The 18,619-nt window shown below is 35.0% G+C and overlaps 1 protein-coding gene across 1 annotated transcript in view; it reads right to left on the bottom strand.

The window, feature by feature from the left end:
* Nucleotides 1–18,619, bottom strand: part of PGAP1 (post-GPI attachment to proteins inositol deacylase 1) — a 74,724-nt gene that overhangs the window by 44,804 nt on the left and 11,301 nt on the right. The window contains exons 3-7 of the mRNA XM_077885534.1: nucleotides 17,883–18,058; nucleotides 10,164–10,335; nucleotides 6,843–7,000; nucleotides 4,157–4,209; nucleotides 3,276–3,342 (exon numbers count right to left, since the gene is read on the bottom strand). Coding sequence (XP_077741660.1) covers nucleotides 3,276–3,342; nucleotides 4,157–4,209; nucleotides 6,843–7,000; nucleotides 10,164–10,335; nucleotides 17,883–18,058 — 626 coding nt within the window. The remainder of the gene's footprint in view (nucleotides 1–3,275; nucleotides 3,343–4,156; nucleotides 4,210–6,842; nucleotides 7,001–10,163; nucleotides 10,336–17,882; nucleotides 18,059–18,619) is intronic.

The following is an 18,619-nucleotide window of genomic DNA, read 5'->3' as shown; positions in this document are numbered from 1 at the left end:
GAAACTAAAGCATAGAGAAATGAAGGAACTTGCCCAAGGTCATACTCCTGTTAAAGAGTCTGAGCCAGGATTCAAATTTAGGCAGTCTGGCTCCAGAGCCCATGCTTTCAATTATTATCAACTAATGTCTCTCAAGTAACAGTTACAAATTAAAAATCCAAAGGTATGGAGTCAGATGAGAACTTAAGAGATCCTCCAGTCTAGTGACTCCAACACACTAGTTTCCAAATTCAGACCAGTGCCAATCTCACAACAAAGAATTCACTGGTCATTAGAGAAAATACGAATTCCCAACTGCCCTTCCTAGGAAGCTACTTTGCTTTACTCCGTCTTACTTTCACTGTGTCTCAATATACTTTCTTTCGTGAAATGAAAATGAGAGCAGACAATAGGATTTTTTGTTGTCTGTTTTAAAATATCCTAGTAAAATAAATGTCTGCAACTTTATACCAGTTCCTCCCTTAAAGAAGAAGTACTTGGGTATAAAATCCATTAAAATCCATCTATTCAATTCTCTAGTTTAAGCACTGAGGCCTTAACAGGTAACTGATTTTCTCAACCACACAGTTGGACAGAGAGAATGACAATGAAATGACAGTGAGGACCCAGGTGAAAAGATTTACCCATTGAAAAGATTTGGAACCCCTTAGGAAGTCACACAGCATTTGCTTGAACATTTATTTCTAACTTGCTGTTGTGAAAGACTGCACATCCCAACTTTAACAATTCCTATGAGGAAAATGCTCTGCCATATTTAGAGCAAATCTCCGACTCCCTGTTACTTTGATAAATTAAGTTAGGGGCAACCCTTCAAGAAACTGAAGACTGTTATATACATCAACTTTTTCAGAGAACTGTTTGAAACCTTCACTACCCTGACTGCCTTCCCTGGATAAACTCAAGTTTGTTAATGTCCTCCTTATAATACAACATCCAACATAGAATATAGTTCTTTAGATAATTGTGTAACTATGGTAGAGCGCAGTGGAAATTTTATCTTCATTGATGCAGACTCAATACTAGTGTTGATTTTTTTTAAAGCAGCCACATCTGTTTGCAATCAACTGAAAGTAATTGGTCTTTTTGCCAACATTTCAGTTAACTCAGGACTCTCCCATCCTTACTCTCTATGGACTCTATCCACTCGTAAGTTTCCAGCTATGTGTTTTATGCTGATAACCATCAGAAATTATTCTTTAGGGATCCCGGGTGGCGCAGCGGTTTGGCGCCTGCCTTTGGCCCAGGGCGCGGTCCTGGAGACCCAGGATCGAATCCCACATCAGGCTCCCGGTGCATGGAGCCTGCTTCTCCCTCTGCCTATGTCTCTGCCTGTCTCTCTCTCTCTCTCTCTATCATAAATTAAAAAAAAAAAATTATTCTTTAATTCTGATTCCTTTGTACCACATGTTTGGGACTAATTATGCTTTGAGTTGTGGTTTCCCTGTATATATGTTTGCTTCTCTTCTTAATATCTTCTTGAGGAATAGCAATCATATCCTAATTTTTTATTGTCTAATGTTTAGACCAGCCCATTATATATAGTGACTTTGTGAAACAGAACTCAGTTTCATATTTTGATTCTGAGCAATATTAGTTACCAAAAATTTCTCATTTGTCCCTTAAAATGTGTCTGTAAAATACTTATCTATCCAGAATTATAATTTATTATAGATTAGTATTAAAAATTTTATCTCAGGATTTAATGGAAAACAAGATTTATTAAAATTAGTTTTATGTAGTGTGTCAACTATACAAAAAAATTAGTTTTATGTATAATTTTAAAAATATATACCTGTCTGTGATAGTACTCACAGACTGAAATGGGCTTTTTCCTAAGCCTACCAAATGTCATTCCAAATACAACTGCTCTTGGAATTTTAATAGATTCTACTACTATATCTAGTTGCATTCTCTCAAACTAACTAAAAAACATTAGCCATAGTTAAGGCTCACAAAACAAGGTTGAAAAACTGAAAAATGCATTCCATGACCAACATAGTGTTAATTCTATAAAGCTGATTTACTTTAATCACTATACTAACTTAAATAAGTATCTTATGGCTTAAAATGTGATAACACACAATTTGGGTTTCTCTCTTTTTTTTTTGGGGGGGGGTGTCTCTGTTTTATTGTATTCTTCAGGAGAGAGATAAGTATCTATGATTCTAATAGTAGTTCTGCAGCTTCTTGAAGGGTTTAAGGAAAAAACACAAACACTACCCCACTTCCAAGAGAGAAAAAGTCCTATAGGAGCAAAGTTCTAAGACACAATAAGGAAAGCATTACCTAGAGACCTATTGAGAAAGAGGCCACACATACTAGTCTCTCAAAGAACTGGAGCCTTCAAGGGAAAGAATCCAAAAATATCTGAGCTAAATACTTTCCCATAATGAAGAAAATTACCTAATACATAAGGAACTTTTTCTCCAAAGGGAGAAGCCACAGCCACAGTTCCCAAAACAGGTTTCTATGAAACAGAGAAGGACTACAAGATGTCCTAAGGTTAAAAAAAAAAAAAATGTTGCTTAAGATGAAAAAGAAAATCTGTTCCCAATTCACAGAGAGATTTAAGTTCATGGATAGAATTCCTTAAATTTTGTTTAAATCCTTAATGCTCATACTATATATCTGCTGGAAGACAAGAAAGAGATGAAAAAGTAATATGATGTTCCATAAATGGCACTAGGATTTCCGGTGTCCTGCTGCTAATTGAACAACTTGGAAAATCACTGGTTTGTGCTGTTTATAAGTGAAATCTCATTACAGGAAACATTCAGCTACTAAAAATACATATTTTAAGTTCTGATGAGCTTGGGTTAGTCAATGAATGAAGACATCTGACCTTACCAGAAAGGTAAAGATGCTTTTTAAAAAATAAATTTAAACAAAAATGTCTAATAAGGTAGATCATGAAGTTTAGAACATATTACTAAAAAAAAAAAGGATAAAATAGTTTGCAGTAAGGATTTTCCTTAAGTTAAATAAAAGTTAAAAGGATATATATCAAATTTTAAACAAGTAAAGGGGAATAATTGGGGGAAGATTTAGCATATCTTTTCACTTTTTCATTTTCATTGCATTCTATTAATTACTAATAGTGATCAAAGTATTATCAGATAAAAATATATTTCTAATTTGAAACTAAGTGTATATTGATATATTATATCAATATATAAAAAGCTTCTACTTTTATGAAAATAAAAAGTATTAAATCCATTCCGCTGTAACAAAAGCTTTTACTTTACTGAAGTAACTTTTAGCTTAAAAATACATACTTGTTTAGTATCAGCATCAATAAGATCAAAGAATGCTCGAATTGTAGTCAACTGTAATTGTTTACACCTAAAGAATAAAATGTTATAAATGAAACTTTTAAAAAATACATACTTTTCATACAAATATGCATAATTCTATTACTTAATGGAATAAGTGAGTTTATTGCTCTAAACTCTAAAAGTATTTAAGAAATCATTATTATTAAACATGTACCTTAAAGTCATAAACATAAAAATAAAGCAAATTAAATCCTCCTAGATGTTTGACAATGGAACTATCAGGGTTCTTCTATTTTTCCCAAGTCTCCTTGTCCATCCCAGCTATGGACAACTGTCTGCCCCATCTTTGTGTGTCTAAACTTGTGCTTCTTGCAGACACCACGGACTGCACGGCCAGAGGGAAGTGAAAAAAGAATATTTAAGCCAAAACACGTAGCAATAAGATACTGGGGTCTATGTATTTCTTGACCCTTATTTAATCTATTTATATTAAAGGTAAATCTAACTTCTACTTGGTTTTTCATGTGCTGTTCTACAAATAATTAATGCTATATTCACCAAGTCCCTGAGTTTGGTGATTGGCCAAGAGCTCAGAAGGTGCTATCACAAATACCTTTGATTCTGCCCAACTATGACAAACTCTAAATAATTTTGATATTTGATTCTAGCTTCATTTGAGACTTATGCTAGTGGTTCCTTAAGAGGAAACTTGATCAACTAAGACCAAAAACCAAGGTCAGAGTTCTAAGCCCTTAAGTCTTATCTTTCTCCCAAATCTTTATTTATGAGTAAAGTACTAACACAAAGCTAACAAACCAATCAATGCACGGACGAGAAAAAAGGACCACCACAAACCACCAAAATAAGTTATATTAATTTACCACACAATGGAGAGGTGGTCTGTTGAGACCCACGTCTTAGGCACTGCTGAACTCTAAAAGAACAAGAAAAAAAATCCAACTTAATAAAAGCACATTTGTTACTCTCCCAAGTTTGAAATTCTCATTAGCTAATATTTAGAAACACATAACATTAGTTTCAATATTTTATGATGCACAGACATATTTAAATGATACATTTTTAGAAAGGTGACCCAAAAATATTAAGGTAGTTCCTGCATAAAGTCATTGTCATTACTACTTAGTCAAGCTTAAATTATCCTTTAAAAATTATTAAAACATCCATCAATTCCTTACTGAAGTTTAATGTCTAACTCTTTATACTCTAGTAAGAGGTTGAATTTATGATTCTTTAATAAATTACAATTATCTTAGTAATTTTAGTTCTGACTAAGACTATCCCTGGTAAATTCTAAGATGTTACTTCTTAATCAGGCGTGCCTGAGAAATACTCAGACTTGGAGAGATTTTTCAAAATAAATATGCCTGATCACAATTCCAGAGCTATCAAATCAGATTTTTTTTTTAAGAGAGAGGGAGAGAATCTTAAGCATGCTCCACATCCAGCATGGAGTCTGACATGGGGTTGGATCTCATGATCTGAGATCATGACCTGAGCCGAAATCAAGAGTTAGCCACTTAAAAGACTGAGCCACCCAGGTGCCCCCATATCAGACTCTTACAAGTATGGTCCAGAGATACTTAATTTGAAAAAATCCCTAGATTAGGATATATACTACTAGTTAGAGACATAACAGCACAAAGCTCCTTAAAAAGACAACAGTTTGAAGAAGACTACCTAACAATGGCACAGCACCCTTCAAGAACTGGAGATTCCTTTTTATACCAGACAATGACTTTCTTATGAATAGCATCTTAAAACAGGAAACATTAAGTAAATCTGGTATTTTTCACAGCATCTCTCTCTGCATTCAAGAAAGGGTTGCTTACTGGGAGCCTGGGTCCCTTAACAGAACTCCTTCAAAAACCACCCACCAACTTAAATACATACCTAGGGCGGGTATAGAAACAAAATGTTTAGGTGCCATTATCTGTATGACTGTGTATTACAGCAGTTCAGCCTAACTTGCTAATAACTAATATGATCAAGATCTCTAACTTAATTTTTTCTAGTCCCAATGGATATAAATGCCAATTAACTATTCTTGAAATAATCACTAAAAAATTGTTACTTCTTAATTATTTTTTTAAAGTAACATACATGTAGATATATGAAAGATTACAAGCTAATTGGGGGCTAAAATACTAAATAAAATTCAGACAATAACCAGGTTTGAGAAAATTCCATTAAGAGGTAAAATATTTTCATTAGAGATGCAGAAATACAAGCTGCCTTAAAAGCAAGCATATAAGCACATAAGCACATAAGCACATGTGCGCGCGCGCGCGCGCACACACACACACACACACACACACAATTAAAGAAACCAAAGCTTTTTAAAAGATAGGCTGCAGGAAGGGACATCAATATAGCAACGTGCTCCAGGCCAAGTCTAGGAAATAATTACATCTAACTTTATATGACTAAAATATCTGTTTATTAGAGTTGATATTTAGTGTTTTGAAGACTTCCAGCAAATATCTGCCCCAAATATTTAACATAAAATAAAAAGATTCATATCAATATTATGAGGCTTCAGAGATTTACCAATTTAGTTTCAAAGCTATTATGGTTATATCACAACTCCTCTCGTAATAAGAAAATGGTGGGTAATAGCACAAAGACTTAATAATTTTGATTCTATGTGTGGCAAGCATTCAATAATAATTTTTTAATAGATGAAAAGTAATCTAAGGTGGGGAAATCGATGAACCAAGCAAGGGACTATTTATGAAGAGAACAACCATGAATCAAAGCACTATCTCCTAAAAATTAGAAGGAGCTCTGGATTTTTCTTAGAAATTAAGTTATATTTGGAGATGACATGTAGTATACACATGTATACATACCACATAAAATATCTACATACTGCATAGAGTTAAAAAGTTAAGATCTTAACTGGAGACTTAAAGATCAAAACTATAAGAAATAACATAAGTCCTAAAAGGAAACTTGAACTCACTTTACAAAGGCTATGTATCCCAGTTAAAGACCAAATACTTGATATCCTAGCAGGGAAGAATAATTAGCAAATTCATCAATCAGGGTTCTATTATACTATCATAGCTAATTTTTAAATTTTAAAATTGGTAAACACAACTTAAGTTGAGATCCAGAGTCATACATTCAATAAAATTTAAGTTTAGCATTCAAGAGTTTGATATTCCATTTCTACTGCATATAGCACTCAGATACAAGGGGCCCTTGGACTTCAGTCCACACTTTCTTTTAGTTAAAACTCTTATTGATGGGTAGGTACTTATTTTAAACAAGGAACAATTATTCATAAGAGTCATTTTCATAAATAAGTCATTTTCACAAACTTTCTAAGATCCTTTTCACTTTCTGTGGACATAAGCACCCATGCATCTATGCCTTCCCAACATATTCATATTCATTCTTTCATATTTTCTCTCATACATGTGCACATAAATAAATAGCACTACACCAACTCAGTAGTCACTTTCAAACAACTACATGTTTCTCCTTTCATACCCTACTGTATCTAACCTGCTACTATTTCAGTAGAAGCTTAAAAAAGATTACCACAACGGATAAGGCACTGGTATGATGGCTTAATTTTGGTAGAAAAGTCAGTCCTGAACGAACTTGGTAATCCCGGAATCCTCCAGCTACAGAAAGCGTGGTAAAATTAATGTGTCTAGCATTCAGAATCCAATAGTTGTTTACAGTCATATAAAAATCTGGTAGGAAATAAAGGCACACATTAAAAATTAGTAGTCGTTCCCTGTAACAATAAGGTATGATACTAATATTAAACTGAATTTCTATTTAAGCCATACTGAATGGTTAGAACAATGTTATTCACATTTCTCTATTCTGAGTAAAATCAGTATCTTTACACATAGTCTGTTTTCCCATTAAATAAGACTACAAATACTAAGAGCTACTGAAGGGATCAATAAAGAAAAAAAGACATGCAAACTTTATTAGCTTTCATAAGCCCAGATGCAAACAGGTCTGTACATCTTACGAAGATGCTGCTAAATCATGAGCTATACAGTATACCAAGTAGAAACTCCTAAAATTCTTCCAAAGATACAAGTTCACTATGCTAAAGAATTGTAGATCTTTCTACTCATGGCACTGTGAGAGCTAAGCAGCTCTCTACTATGGCCAGCCACTATTGAAATACTATTTAAGTTTTTAAAATACAATCACAGGACAATCACAATCACTTTTGTCTTGGGACTCAATGCTGCTGTGGAAAATCTAAGGGTTAAGAAGGTTCTACGCATTTAGAGTAACAAGTAGCTCAACAGGAACAATCTGCAATTTTTCCATTTTATCTATAGAAGATGAGAAAAAATAGTGTCAAAGATCTGAGATGGGGGCAGAGGAGTTCTTACTTCCTCTTCCAAATTATCAAACTTTAATGTAATCAAATCCTGGCATTTGATCCCATTGAAGGCTTCAAATATTTCGGAACAGCAAACTCCTCCCATTAAAGATCTCAGTAGTATTTACTTAGAATGTGACTAAGCAGATCCATTCCTAACATCTGCAGGTCCTGGGACAAGAGTATAAATGGGGTACATAGGCCTCATGCCTAAATATTTAAAAGTAAAAATTCCAGATAACAAACTGTTAAATCAAATCTATTGTCTCTGCCTACCTTGACAAATATATCATCAAAATAAACTGGAAGGCCAAGTTCAAATTACAAACTCCAGGACATCTCAGAGATGGACACTAGATTATGACAGCACAGGAAGGACAGATCTCTGACCCATCAGTGTACTATCGTTTCTTCCCATCCCAACCTCATCCTGCACTATAAGGTACAAGATATCCAAGCTCTATCTGTACCTCATGCAGAGTCATCCCTTAGCCACAACTCAAACTTACTTACATCCCTGCCCTCAGGACAGATTCACACTTGCCAGGGAAGAAAAGTCTGAAGGCCTGGTTACCTAGATGATCTATCCAGAAGTAAAAGCACAGCCTGCATGTGGGGAGGAAGGCTGCTGGGCTTATATACTCCTCATCATATGGAGAATAACAATGCCAGACAGAGCAGGGCCCTCTAAAGTCCAGAGCCCAGTGCAGTTTCCTTTCTTCTATTTAAGGCAGTATTTCCATCAAGGAATGTACTTCTGAAGGTCATACAGGTCTTCTAAAAACCTAAGATCTTCCACTCTTTGAACTTTTGTTTTTTCACTCTAATTCTGGCTTAATGAAATATGAAATATATACAGAATAAATAATAAAGAGGCTTGCTAATTATTTTTTTAAGATTTATTTATTTATTTATTTATGAATGATAGACAGACAGAGAGAGAGAGAGAGAGGGAGACAGAGACACAGGAGGAGGGAAAAGCAGGCTCCATGCCGGGAGCCCGACGTGGGACTCGATCCCGGGACTCCAGGATCACGCCCTGGGCCAAAGGCAGGCGCTAAACCACTGAGCCACTCAGGGATCCCCGAGGCTTGCTAATTACAGAGAGGCAACCTAACCCTAAGAATTACTTTCAGCTTGAACCTTTTAGAGACAGACCATTGCTACTCTTCAAAAACAATAAAATCAGATTCTTTTGAAAGCTCTTTCCTCAAAGAGTTTTTAAAGATATATTATGAGTAATTCTAATTTACCATACATGGTTCATCCATATAAAATGTAATAAAGAAAGTTCTTGATTGTGATGACAAGTATTATGATTTGTCTATGCCTATGATTTTTTCCCCCTAAATCTGTAAGTCATTTGTAATTATTAGAATTAGTAAAGCAAGTTTAAGCAACTTCACTGAAACTAAAATTTTTTACTGAAGGATTTTTACAGGCAAAAATTTAAGTTTAATAAGGAAAAAAATTAAACTTCACTGTAGGTACCATCGGGCCAGATATTCCAGCAAATAAATTACTCCTTGATAATGTTATGTTAAAATGGGTGCTTTGGTTTGATGTCACTGAGGTATATTTCTCATTTTCATCAAAATTAAGATAATGCAAATTTTGACAGAGTAAGAAATGGTATAAATTTACTGATCAGGAAAAAAGAATTCCTTGTTTTCAAAACTTTCTTCTATCCTACAATATTCCAATAAACTGTGAAGATAATACCTGACTTTCTCTAAACATGCAGATAATAATGGAACCTACTTCAAAGGACTGCTCTAAGCATCAAGTGAAATAATTATACATCATGTAAAGTCCTTAATACAATGTCCAACATATAGTAATAAGTATTAGCAATTTTATCTCATCATATAAAGTGCTGGCAGATCTATTCATTTTTACTGTTTTACTTAAATATAAGCTTATTTTAAATAGAGTACTGGAAGAGTTAACAAAACACGGAGAGTTTAAACATATTTTAAGAGACAGAGTCACCCCCCAAGTAACTAAACTGATGCCCAAGTGTCTAGAGATTATAAAACACATGCTCTCCATGGTAAGGCACTATGGACAGGGAAAATAGTAATAAGTATTAGCAATTTTATCTCACCATATAAAGTGCTGGCAGATCTATTCATTTTTATTGTTTTACTTAAACATAAGCTTATTTTAAATAGAGTACTGGAAGAGTTAACAAAACACGGAGAGTTTAAACATATTTTAAGAGACAGAGTCACCCCCCAAATAACTAAATTGATGCCCAAGTGTCTAGAGATTATAAAACACATGCTCTCCATGGTAAGACACTATGGACAGGGAAAACTAATAGCAGTTTCATTAGCCTAAGTTGAAAGTCCCAAAGATGCTCAGAAATGGAGGTGTTAATTTGAAACTGAGCTGCTTGCTTCACACATGGATAAATCTACAGCACATTCAAAGAAGTAGGTGTGAGGATTGGTTTAATCCTAAGAAACGGGGAGGTCAGTTAGTGTTTATGTAATAGTACTAACCTGTTATGAAACGGTCTAACGGCATCACAGGAGCAACATGAGGGGTGGCTTGTGTAATAAGAAGATTTATCAGATCTTGTTTAAAATTTTTCAATGTAAGCAATGCTCTTGCAACAAGACCACCCATAGAATGACCAATTATTGCCACACTTTTTGGAGCAAATTCTTGACCCTGTATAAAAAAAAAATCACCAAGGCATAATGAAGTCTTAGCATCATAACAAAAAACACTAACTACTTCCCTCTAAATATGAGCTACTTTATAGGAAAAAGAAAATTAAACTATGTATATAACCTTGCATAAGACAGAGAAATACATTTTCATTTACTCATAATTAGTATATATATACTATTTTGTATTCTGCCAAATATTTTTAATAGTTATGCTTTGGTCTGAACCCAAATCAGAACACTTGGTCTAGTATATCATGAAGCCGTTTCAAAAGATAGAAATGGAAGGAAAGAAAAAAGAAAGAAAGAAAGAAGAAAAGAAAAGAAAGAACGAGCCAAACCCTCCATAACTGCTCTGAAACCCATCCCCTTTGGCCTTCTCTAATACATGGTTCCAGCAATTCTCACTTTTTTCTTGCATTGTTGTTTCTTCCTCTCTTACCAGGTCATTCTTGGTAGTATATAAATATAATTCTATTCTCCCTTAAAAAAATCAGAAACTCTTTTTACTCCCACTTTGCCCTTAGTGACCATATCTTTCTCTACATATCTATAGCATAATTCATCAAAAATCTGCCTATACAGTACATGCTGTCTCCGATTTCTCAACTTCCATATGCTTAAACTCATTCCAATCAGGCTTTTGCCTCAACACTACTCCAAAACTGTTATCAAGGCACCAAGAAATCTAATGGCCAAATCTCAATCCTTATCTTACTTGAGCAGCAGGATTTGACATTAGATTACTTCTTCCTCTTTGAAATGATGTATTTCGTTTCCCTGACAACATACTCTCCTGGTTCCTCTTACTTTACTGGCTGCTCCTTTTTAGTTTCTTGCTATTTCCTTCTCATCTCTCCTAATCTCTTAATATGGGAATGACTCAGGCCTCAGTCCTTCAGTTTCTTCTTTTGTATCTTGACTCCTTAATGATCTCTTCCAGTCTCATGGCTTTAAATACACCCATATCCTGTCAATCCTCAAGTTATTATCTCCAGACTGGCCCTCTTCTCTTGAACTTTCATCTTAAACTTCAACTGCATATTAACTACACTTGGGATATCTAACATGCATCTCAAATAAATCTATCTAAAACTTTTTTTTAAAAAGTAGGTTCCATGCCCAACATGTGGCATGAATTCATGACCCTGAGATCAAGAGTCACATGCTCTACCTACTGAGCGAGTCAGGCACCCCTAAAACTTAACTTTTTATTTTTTAACATTTTTAAAATTTATTTATGATAGTCATACAGAGAGAGAGAGAGGCAGAGACACAACAGGCAGAGGGAGAAGCAGGCTCCATGCACCGGGAGCCTGATGTGGGATTCGATCCCGGGTCCCCAGGATCGCGCCCTGGGCCAAAGGCAGGCGCCAAACCGCTGCGCCACCCAGGGATCCCCTAAAACTTAACTCTTAATCTCCTCCAAATCTGTCCCTCATACATTACCCCCCCCAACTTACTTAATGGCATTTCAATACCTCTAGTTGTTCAGCCAAAAACTTGGGTCATCCTCAATTCTTTTCGTTTCACGTTGCCCTTCCATATCTGATCTGCCAACAAATCTTGCTGCCTTTAAGGTTTATACCAATCTGACCATTTCTTAACACCTCCAATGCTACCAACTTGATCAAACCACCATTATTTCTTGCCTGAATTACTGCAATAGCCTAACTGGTCTCTTTACTTCCACTTTTATGTACCTTTAGTTTAACCTTGAAACCACACAGAATACTGTTAAAACCTAAATCAGAACATGTCATTCATTTGCTCAAAAATCTCAGCAGTGGCTTTCCGTATCACTTCAAATAAAAGCTAAAATTCTTAAAATTGCCTACAAGGCTCTATAATTTGCCCTCCCTTCAACTTTTCCTTTCCTAACATATTATATCTGCTCCAGCCAGTAGTTTACTGTTCTTTTTTGTTTGTTTGTTTGTTTTCTCCAAGAGAGCACATGTGTGCTTACCTCGTGTATTTGTTACCTCTGTCTGGAGTACTCTTTTCCTAGATACCTTCATGTTCTTTAATTTTTATCAAACCGTCTGCTTCTTAGCAGAGGTCTCGTTGGTCATCCCTCTTTCTTCTCTTTTCTTTTCTTTCTTTCTTTTAAAGATTTATTTATTTATTTATGATAGACATAGACATAAAGAGACAGAGACACAGGAGGAGGGAGAAGCAGGCTCCATGCCGGGAGCCCGACATGGGACTCGATCCCGGGACTCCAGGAGGTGCTAAACCGCTGAGCCACCCAGGGATCCCCGGTCATCCTTATTTATTTATTTATTTATTTATTTATTTATTTATTTATTTATTCATTCATTCATTCATTCATTCATTCATGAGAGACAGAGAGAGAGAGAGAGAGAGAGAGAGAGAGAGAGAGGCAGAGACACAAGCAGAGGGAGAAGCAGGCTCCATGCAGGGAGCCCAACATGGGACTCGATCCTGGGTCTCCAGGATCATACCCTGGGCTGAAGGCAGGCGCCAAACCGCTGAGCCACCCGGGCTCCCCCATCCTTATTTATAATTGTAGTCCTCTACCCTTTGCTCCCTATGTCCCTGTTTTATTTTTCTTCCTGTTATTTATCACTATATAAGATAGTATATACTTTTCTTATTTATGATGTTTACTATCTGCCTCTCCCCACTAGAACATATGGTCCATGAGGGCTTGGATTTCTGTTTATTCATTGGTATAACTGCAGGCAGATTCATGTGATGAATAAATGAGGTTTCTTCATCTATGTTCTCTCACTTTCCCACACTCAAATCCTATCCATTTAACAAGATTTAGTTGTCCTGAATTCCTATTGTACCCAGTTATAACAGGAATCTTGCTTTCTAAAAGCCTTAATTTAAAAGAAAGTTTATTAGTTCTATTGTAAATTTAATATGTAGTCACTAGGGAAAATATGAAAACAAAAAAAAAACAGAAGGGAAAAGAACTATCTTAACACAATAAAGACATGATTATTTATTGTGAATGCCATTTAGGGAGACAAATCTCACTTCGTAATCACATCGTATTTATCTTATCCAATAAATATCAGATACATAGAAGGTCCTCTATCTAATCTGGCTTGTCTCTGCCTATAATATTCAGTACAGACTTAAGCTCAAAAAATACTTGCTATTGAAATAACTTTCAAATGCTGGCTAATGCAAAGATTTCATTTTCAAGATGCATAGGAATATCACACTGCCTGGATTACTATAGCTACACAGTTAAATCTTCAAATCAGGCAGTGTAGGTTCCCCAATTTTGTTCTTTTTCAAGATAGTTTGGCTTTTTTCAGGTACTTTGCATTTCCACCTAAGTTTCTCAGTTTAAAACAAAACAAAACAAAACAAAACAGGGCAGCCCCGGTGGCGCAGCGGTTTAGTGCCGCCTGCAGCCCAGGGCGTGATCCTGGAGACCCTGTTTCGGGTCCCACGTCAGGCTCTGTATGATGCCTGCTTCTCCCTCTGCCTGTGTCTCTGCCTCTCTCTCTGTCTCTATGAATAAATAAATAAAATCTTAAAAAAAAAAAACACCTGCTGGTATTTTGATTTGTAGTGCATTAAATCTACTGCTTAATTTGGAAAGAATTCATATGTTCTTTTTAAAGATTTTTTTAATTAATTAATTAATTAATTTATTTATTTCCTTTCAGCAAGTTTTGCAGTTTTCAATGTACAGATCTTGCATATCTTTCACTAAATTTATCCATAAGAATTGCATTTTTAATACTACTGTAAATACATTTTAAAATTTCACTTTCCATTCGTTCACTGATTTTTGAATATTGACCATTTTCCTGTGATCTGGGTAAATTCACTTATGAATTCAATAATTTTTTTGTATATTCCTTTAAATAGTTCTTAAGATTTTATTTATTTATCTGACAGAGAGAAAGAGCAAGAGAGCACAAGCATGAGGAGAGGCAGAGGGAGAAGGAGGAGCAGGTTCCCTATTAAGCAGGGAGCCCAACTCCGGGCTCCATCTCAGCACCACCTGAGCCAAAGGCAGACACTTAACCAGCTGAACCATACAAATGTTTCTGTATATTTACGTCATTTGTGAATATAGACAGTTTTAATGCTTCCTTTTTGATCTTTATTAATTTTATTTATTTATTTATTATTATTAATTTTATTTCTTTTTCTGGTCTTACTGCACCAGCTAGGTGCAGAAATAGAAGCTGAAAAATGGAAAAAAGAAAACTACCTGGCATAAAACATAAATGGCACTTACTGATTTTGTTTTGTTTTTTGGGATTTTTAAGAGATTTTATTTATTTATTTGAGGAGAGAAAAAGAGAGAGAGAGAGAGAGCACGAGCAGGAGGGAGGAGCAAAGGGAGAGGGAGAAGCAGACTCCCCTGTGAGAAGGGAGCCCAACTCAGTGCTTAATCCCAGGATCCTAGGATCATGACCTGAGCCTAAGACAGACACTTGACTTGAGTCACCCAAGCATCCCTGAAGGCATTTATTGTGAATAACATGGAAATTCCATTTTGTGATTACATCTTATTTATCTTACCAATAAATACCTTATCAAATACAGAAATAGTTCTTAAACCTGTTTCTATACCTAATGCGCTATTTTTTTTCTTAAATCATGAATGGGTGCTGAATGTATCTGAATAAGTTTTATCTATTGAGATGATCCTAAATAAATTATATTGATTGATACTTGAATATTAAACCAAATTTGCATTCTTCGGATAAATCCTATGTAGTCATATTATACTTTAAAATATTGCTGGGTTTGATAGTCTAGTTGCTTGTTGAGTATCTTACATCTATATTCATGAGGAATACTAGGTCTCTATTTTCCTTTCAAACAATGTCAATATCTGATTTTGATAATCAGGGTTTGCAGGTTTCTTAAAATGAACTAAATGTATTATTTCTTCCTCTATTTTCTTAGTTTGTATAAGATGGGTATTATTTTTTCCTTAAATGTGTCACAGAATTCACCATTGAAGTCATTTAGCTCCAGTTTTCTTGGCAGTAAGATTTTTAATTACAAACAACAAATTTTAAACAGATGTAAGGCTAGACAGACATTTTGTTTCTCCTTGTGTCTATTTTGTAATTTATATTTCAAGGGATTTGAGAATTTCATCTGAGTCCTCAAATGTATTGGCATAATGTTGTTCATAATAATCCTTTAATAACTTCTTAGTATCTGTAGGCTCTAGAAATTTCCCTTCTTTCATTCCTAATATTGTTAATTTGTATTCCCCTCCTTTTTTTCCTCAATCAATGTAGATATGGGTTTATCAATTTTTAGATCTAGAAGAATCAGTAATTGGTATCATTTTTTTCTCACTAATATTTGTCTATACTGTTTCCTCGATTTCCATTCTCAGCTTTATTGTTTCCTTACATGTACTCTGAGTTTACTTTGTTCTTCTTTCTCTAAGCTTATGTTGAAAGGCTGGGTTATTGTTTTTAAACCTTGTTCTTTTCTAATGTAAATATTTAAGACTACAGTATTTCTTCTAACTACTTTAACCGTACAAATTAACTACTTTAATCTTACAAATTCTGATGATGCATTTTCATTTTCATTTTTTTCGAGTTTTTATTTAGATTCTAGTTAATATATAGAATAATACTGGTTTCAGGAATATAATGTAGTGATTCATCATTTACATGTAATACCCAGTGCTCATCACAACAAGTCCCATTTGGCCCATCCCCACCTCCCTCCCTCCCTCCATCAACCCTGTTTGTTCTTATAGCTAGAGTCTTTTATGGTTTGCTTCTTTTTTTCTCCCCCTACCCGAATGTTCATCTGTTTTGTCTCTTAAATTGCACATATAAGTGAAATCACATAATACTTGTCTTTCTCTGACTTATTTTGCTTGGTATAAACCACGCCAGTTCCATCTGCATTGTTGCAAATGGCACGATTTCATTCTTTTTGATGGCTGAGCAATATTCTGTTGTATGTATTACCACAAAAACCATAAACTTATAGTCATCAAGGCAGTTTGTCCCACAGGTTAAGACTCTTTCCTTTTCATCCTATCGTCCTATCTTCAAATTCACTGATCTCTTCTATAGTATTCAATCTGTTTGGAGCCTATCTGCTAAAATTTTCATTTCTTTTCTTTTCTTTCTTTCTTTTTTTTTTTTTTTTTAAGAGGCAGGGGAGGAGCAGAGAGTGAATCTTAAGCAGGTTCCACACCTAGCATAGAGCCCAACAAAGGGCTCAATCTTACAATCCTGAGATCATGACCTAAGCAGAAATCAAGAGTCAGACACTTAACTGACTGAGCTACCCAGACACCCCCTTAACCTTTCATATCTGATATATATTGTTTCAGTTCTAAATCGCCCTTTTTGCTCTTTTAATAGTTTCCATATCTCTGCTGAGATTCTCCATCTGTTCTCTTGTTATGTGTATCCTTTACTTTAAATCCGTAACTTCAGTATTTTTGAGGCTTATAGTTAAGCATTAAAGTGGATCCCGGAAGAGCTCTTACGTTAGAGCTGGAGTAGCTCTATATTTAAATTGCATCCTTTCTGGGATCTCAAATGAATATCCAATGTGTTCTACTGGGTCTTTCTATTGTAGCTGATCCGAACTGCTATTTCCCAGCACATGTGACCTCTGGAATCTCAGTCAGGGCATAATTCTCCAGTAGCTTTCTTTTGCTAGGAGTTTCACTGTGGCATACCATGGAAGGCAATGGCTCACCTCAGTAGGTGGTATAGTAGTATTTTATCCCTGATACTGTTTAGAATTGTTGGCATAAAATGATTTTTAGAATGTTTTCCACTCTTAAAATTTCTCTAACAATATATATTGCCCCTTATTCCTTGCACCTGAGGTAGACATACCCCACCACCTTCTCCCTGGTATGCTATTGCCTTGTAGCTTCTTGTCCTGTGCATATGTAGCACTGCGTTCAAAGTTGAAAGATACCAAATTTATAGAGCTTCTAGCTCTGCTTAGTCCTCCTCTTTCTCATATCCACCCACAAATCTAACAACTCCAGTAGCCCAAATTCTGATCTCGGCCTTCTTTGGCTCAGTTATATCAATGTACTCTTTTTGACCTCCACCTACTTACTCCATGGTCTGAGGAATGCTTTCAGGCACAAAATCAAAGCAATCATGAAGCTCACCTCACATACTTTCCTTTTTTCAGGGGTCATGGTCCTTTACTACTTGGTTGTCCAACATCTGAAAACATGTGCTTCAGATATTTTGACTAGTTATAGTTGCTTACGTATGGAAGTAGTTTACCCTAATACCAGTTATTCATAACAAGAAGCAGATAACCATACTAATGGTCTTTAGAAAATTCAGTGCACTTCTAATTTATAAAGTTAAAAAAAGATTTTCCCTTAAATTCATGTGAGGTTTCTTGTACATTCAATTTAAACTTCAAAAACCACTGAGTTCAAAATAACAGACTCCCACCAAAAAAGAAAAAAAAAAAAACCTTTCTATCATCTTCAACTTCCAAATAAACAAATGATTTAAAATATGTTGAAAAATAAAAAACGCTAATAGGTGGTCACTATTGATTTGCATTCTTATTTCTTACCTTATAGAGTTTGAGAATTGTTTTAATGCATTCATGTACAAACTTGGTTTGTTTCTGAAGACTTCCACCATACAGTGCCACCAGTTCTTCATTGAAATTCACACTAAAGAAGTCAAAGTGGTACTTGAAGTCAATGTCTTCTGCTTTTCTAAGTGCAATAGAACCAAGAGAACGAACTGCAGAGAAAAAGTGCAAATTAAACAAAATTTTTGAAAGTTGCATCCATTCTTGCTTCAAAGTCTCTTAACAAGTAACTTTATCCCACACTCCAAACATAAACAACCTACTTCAGGTGACATCCTTCAATAGTATCAATTTAGAAGAACAAACCATTGTTTGTATTGTATGTTTTGTGCCCTAAGTATTTTAAAATTTAAATTAAATAAAAAGTAAACAGGTCATTCATTCTTCACCTGCTTCCACTTCATTAGGGAAAATAGCTAAAGGGAGGGGAAGAATTTTTGATACAAAATGTTGGCCATCTGTATGAATAAATCACACTTTGGGATTTTAAGAATGAGAAAATTCCTACAAGAAATGTATGCTCATCACTTTAGATATGTATGCTTGATTGGTCTTTTCCTTACACATGACATCCAATTCATCAGTAAATCCTATCATCCTCTACTTTCTAAATATATGCCCAATAAACGTTTCTCACCATTTCCAATGATGTCCTCCTAATCTAAACACCATCATCTCTTGCCTTAACTACTCCAATAGTTTCCTCACTGGTC

Source organism: Canis aureus, chromosome 36 (assembly GCF_053574225.1).
Source record: "Canis aureus isolate CA01 chromosome 36, VMU_Caureus_v.1.0, whole genome shotgun sequence".
Classification (NCBI taxonomy): Eukaryota; Metazoa; Chordata; class Mammalia; order Carnivora; family Canidae; genus Canis; species Canis aureus.
The sequence above is the reverse complement of the archived record's forward strand: the minus strand, read 5'-3'. Positions and strand labels throughout refer to the sequence as shown.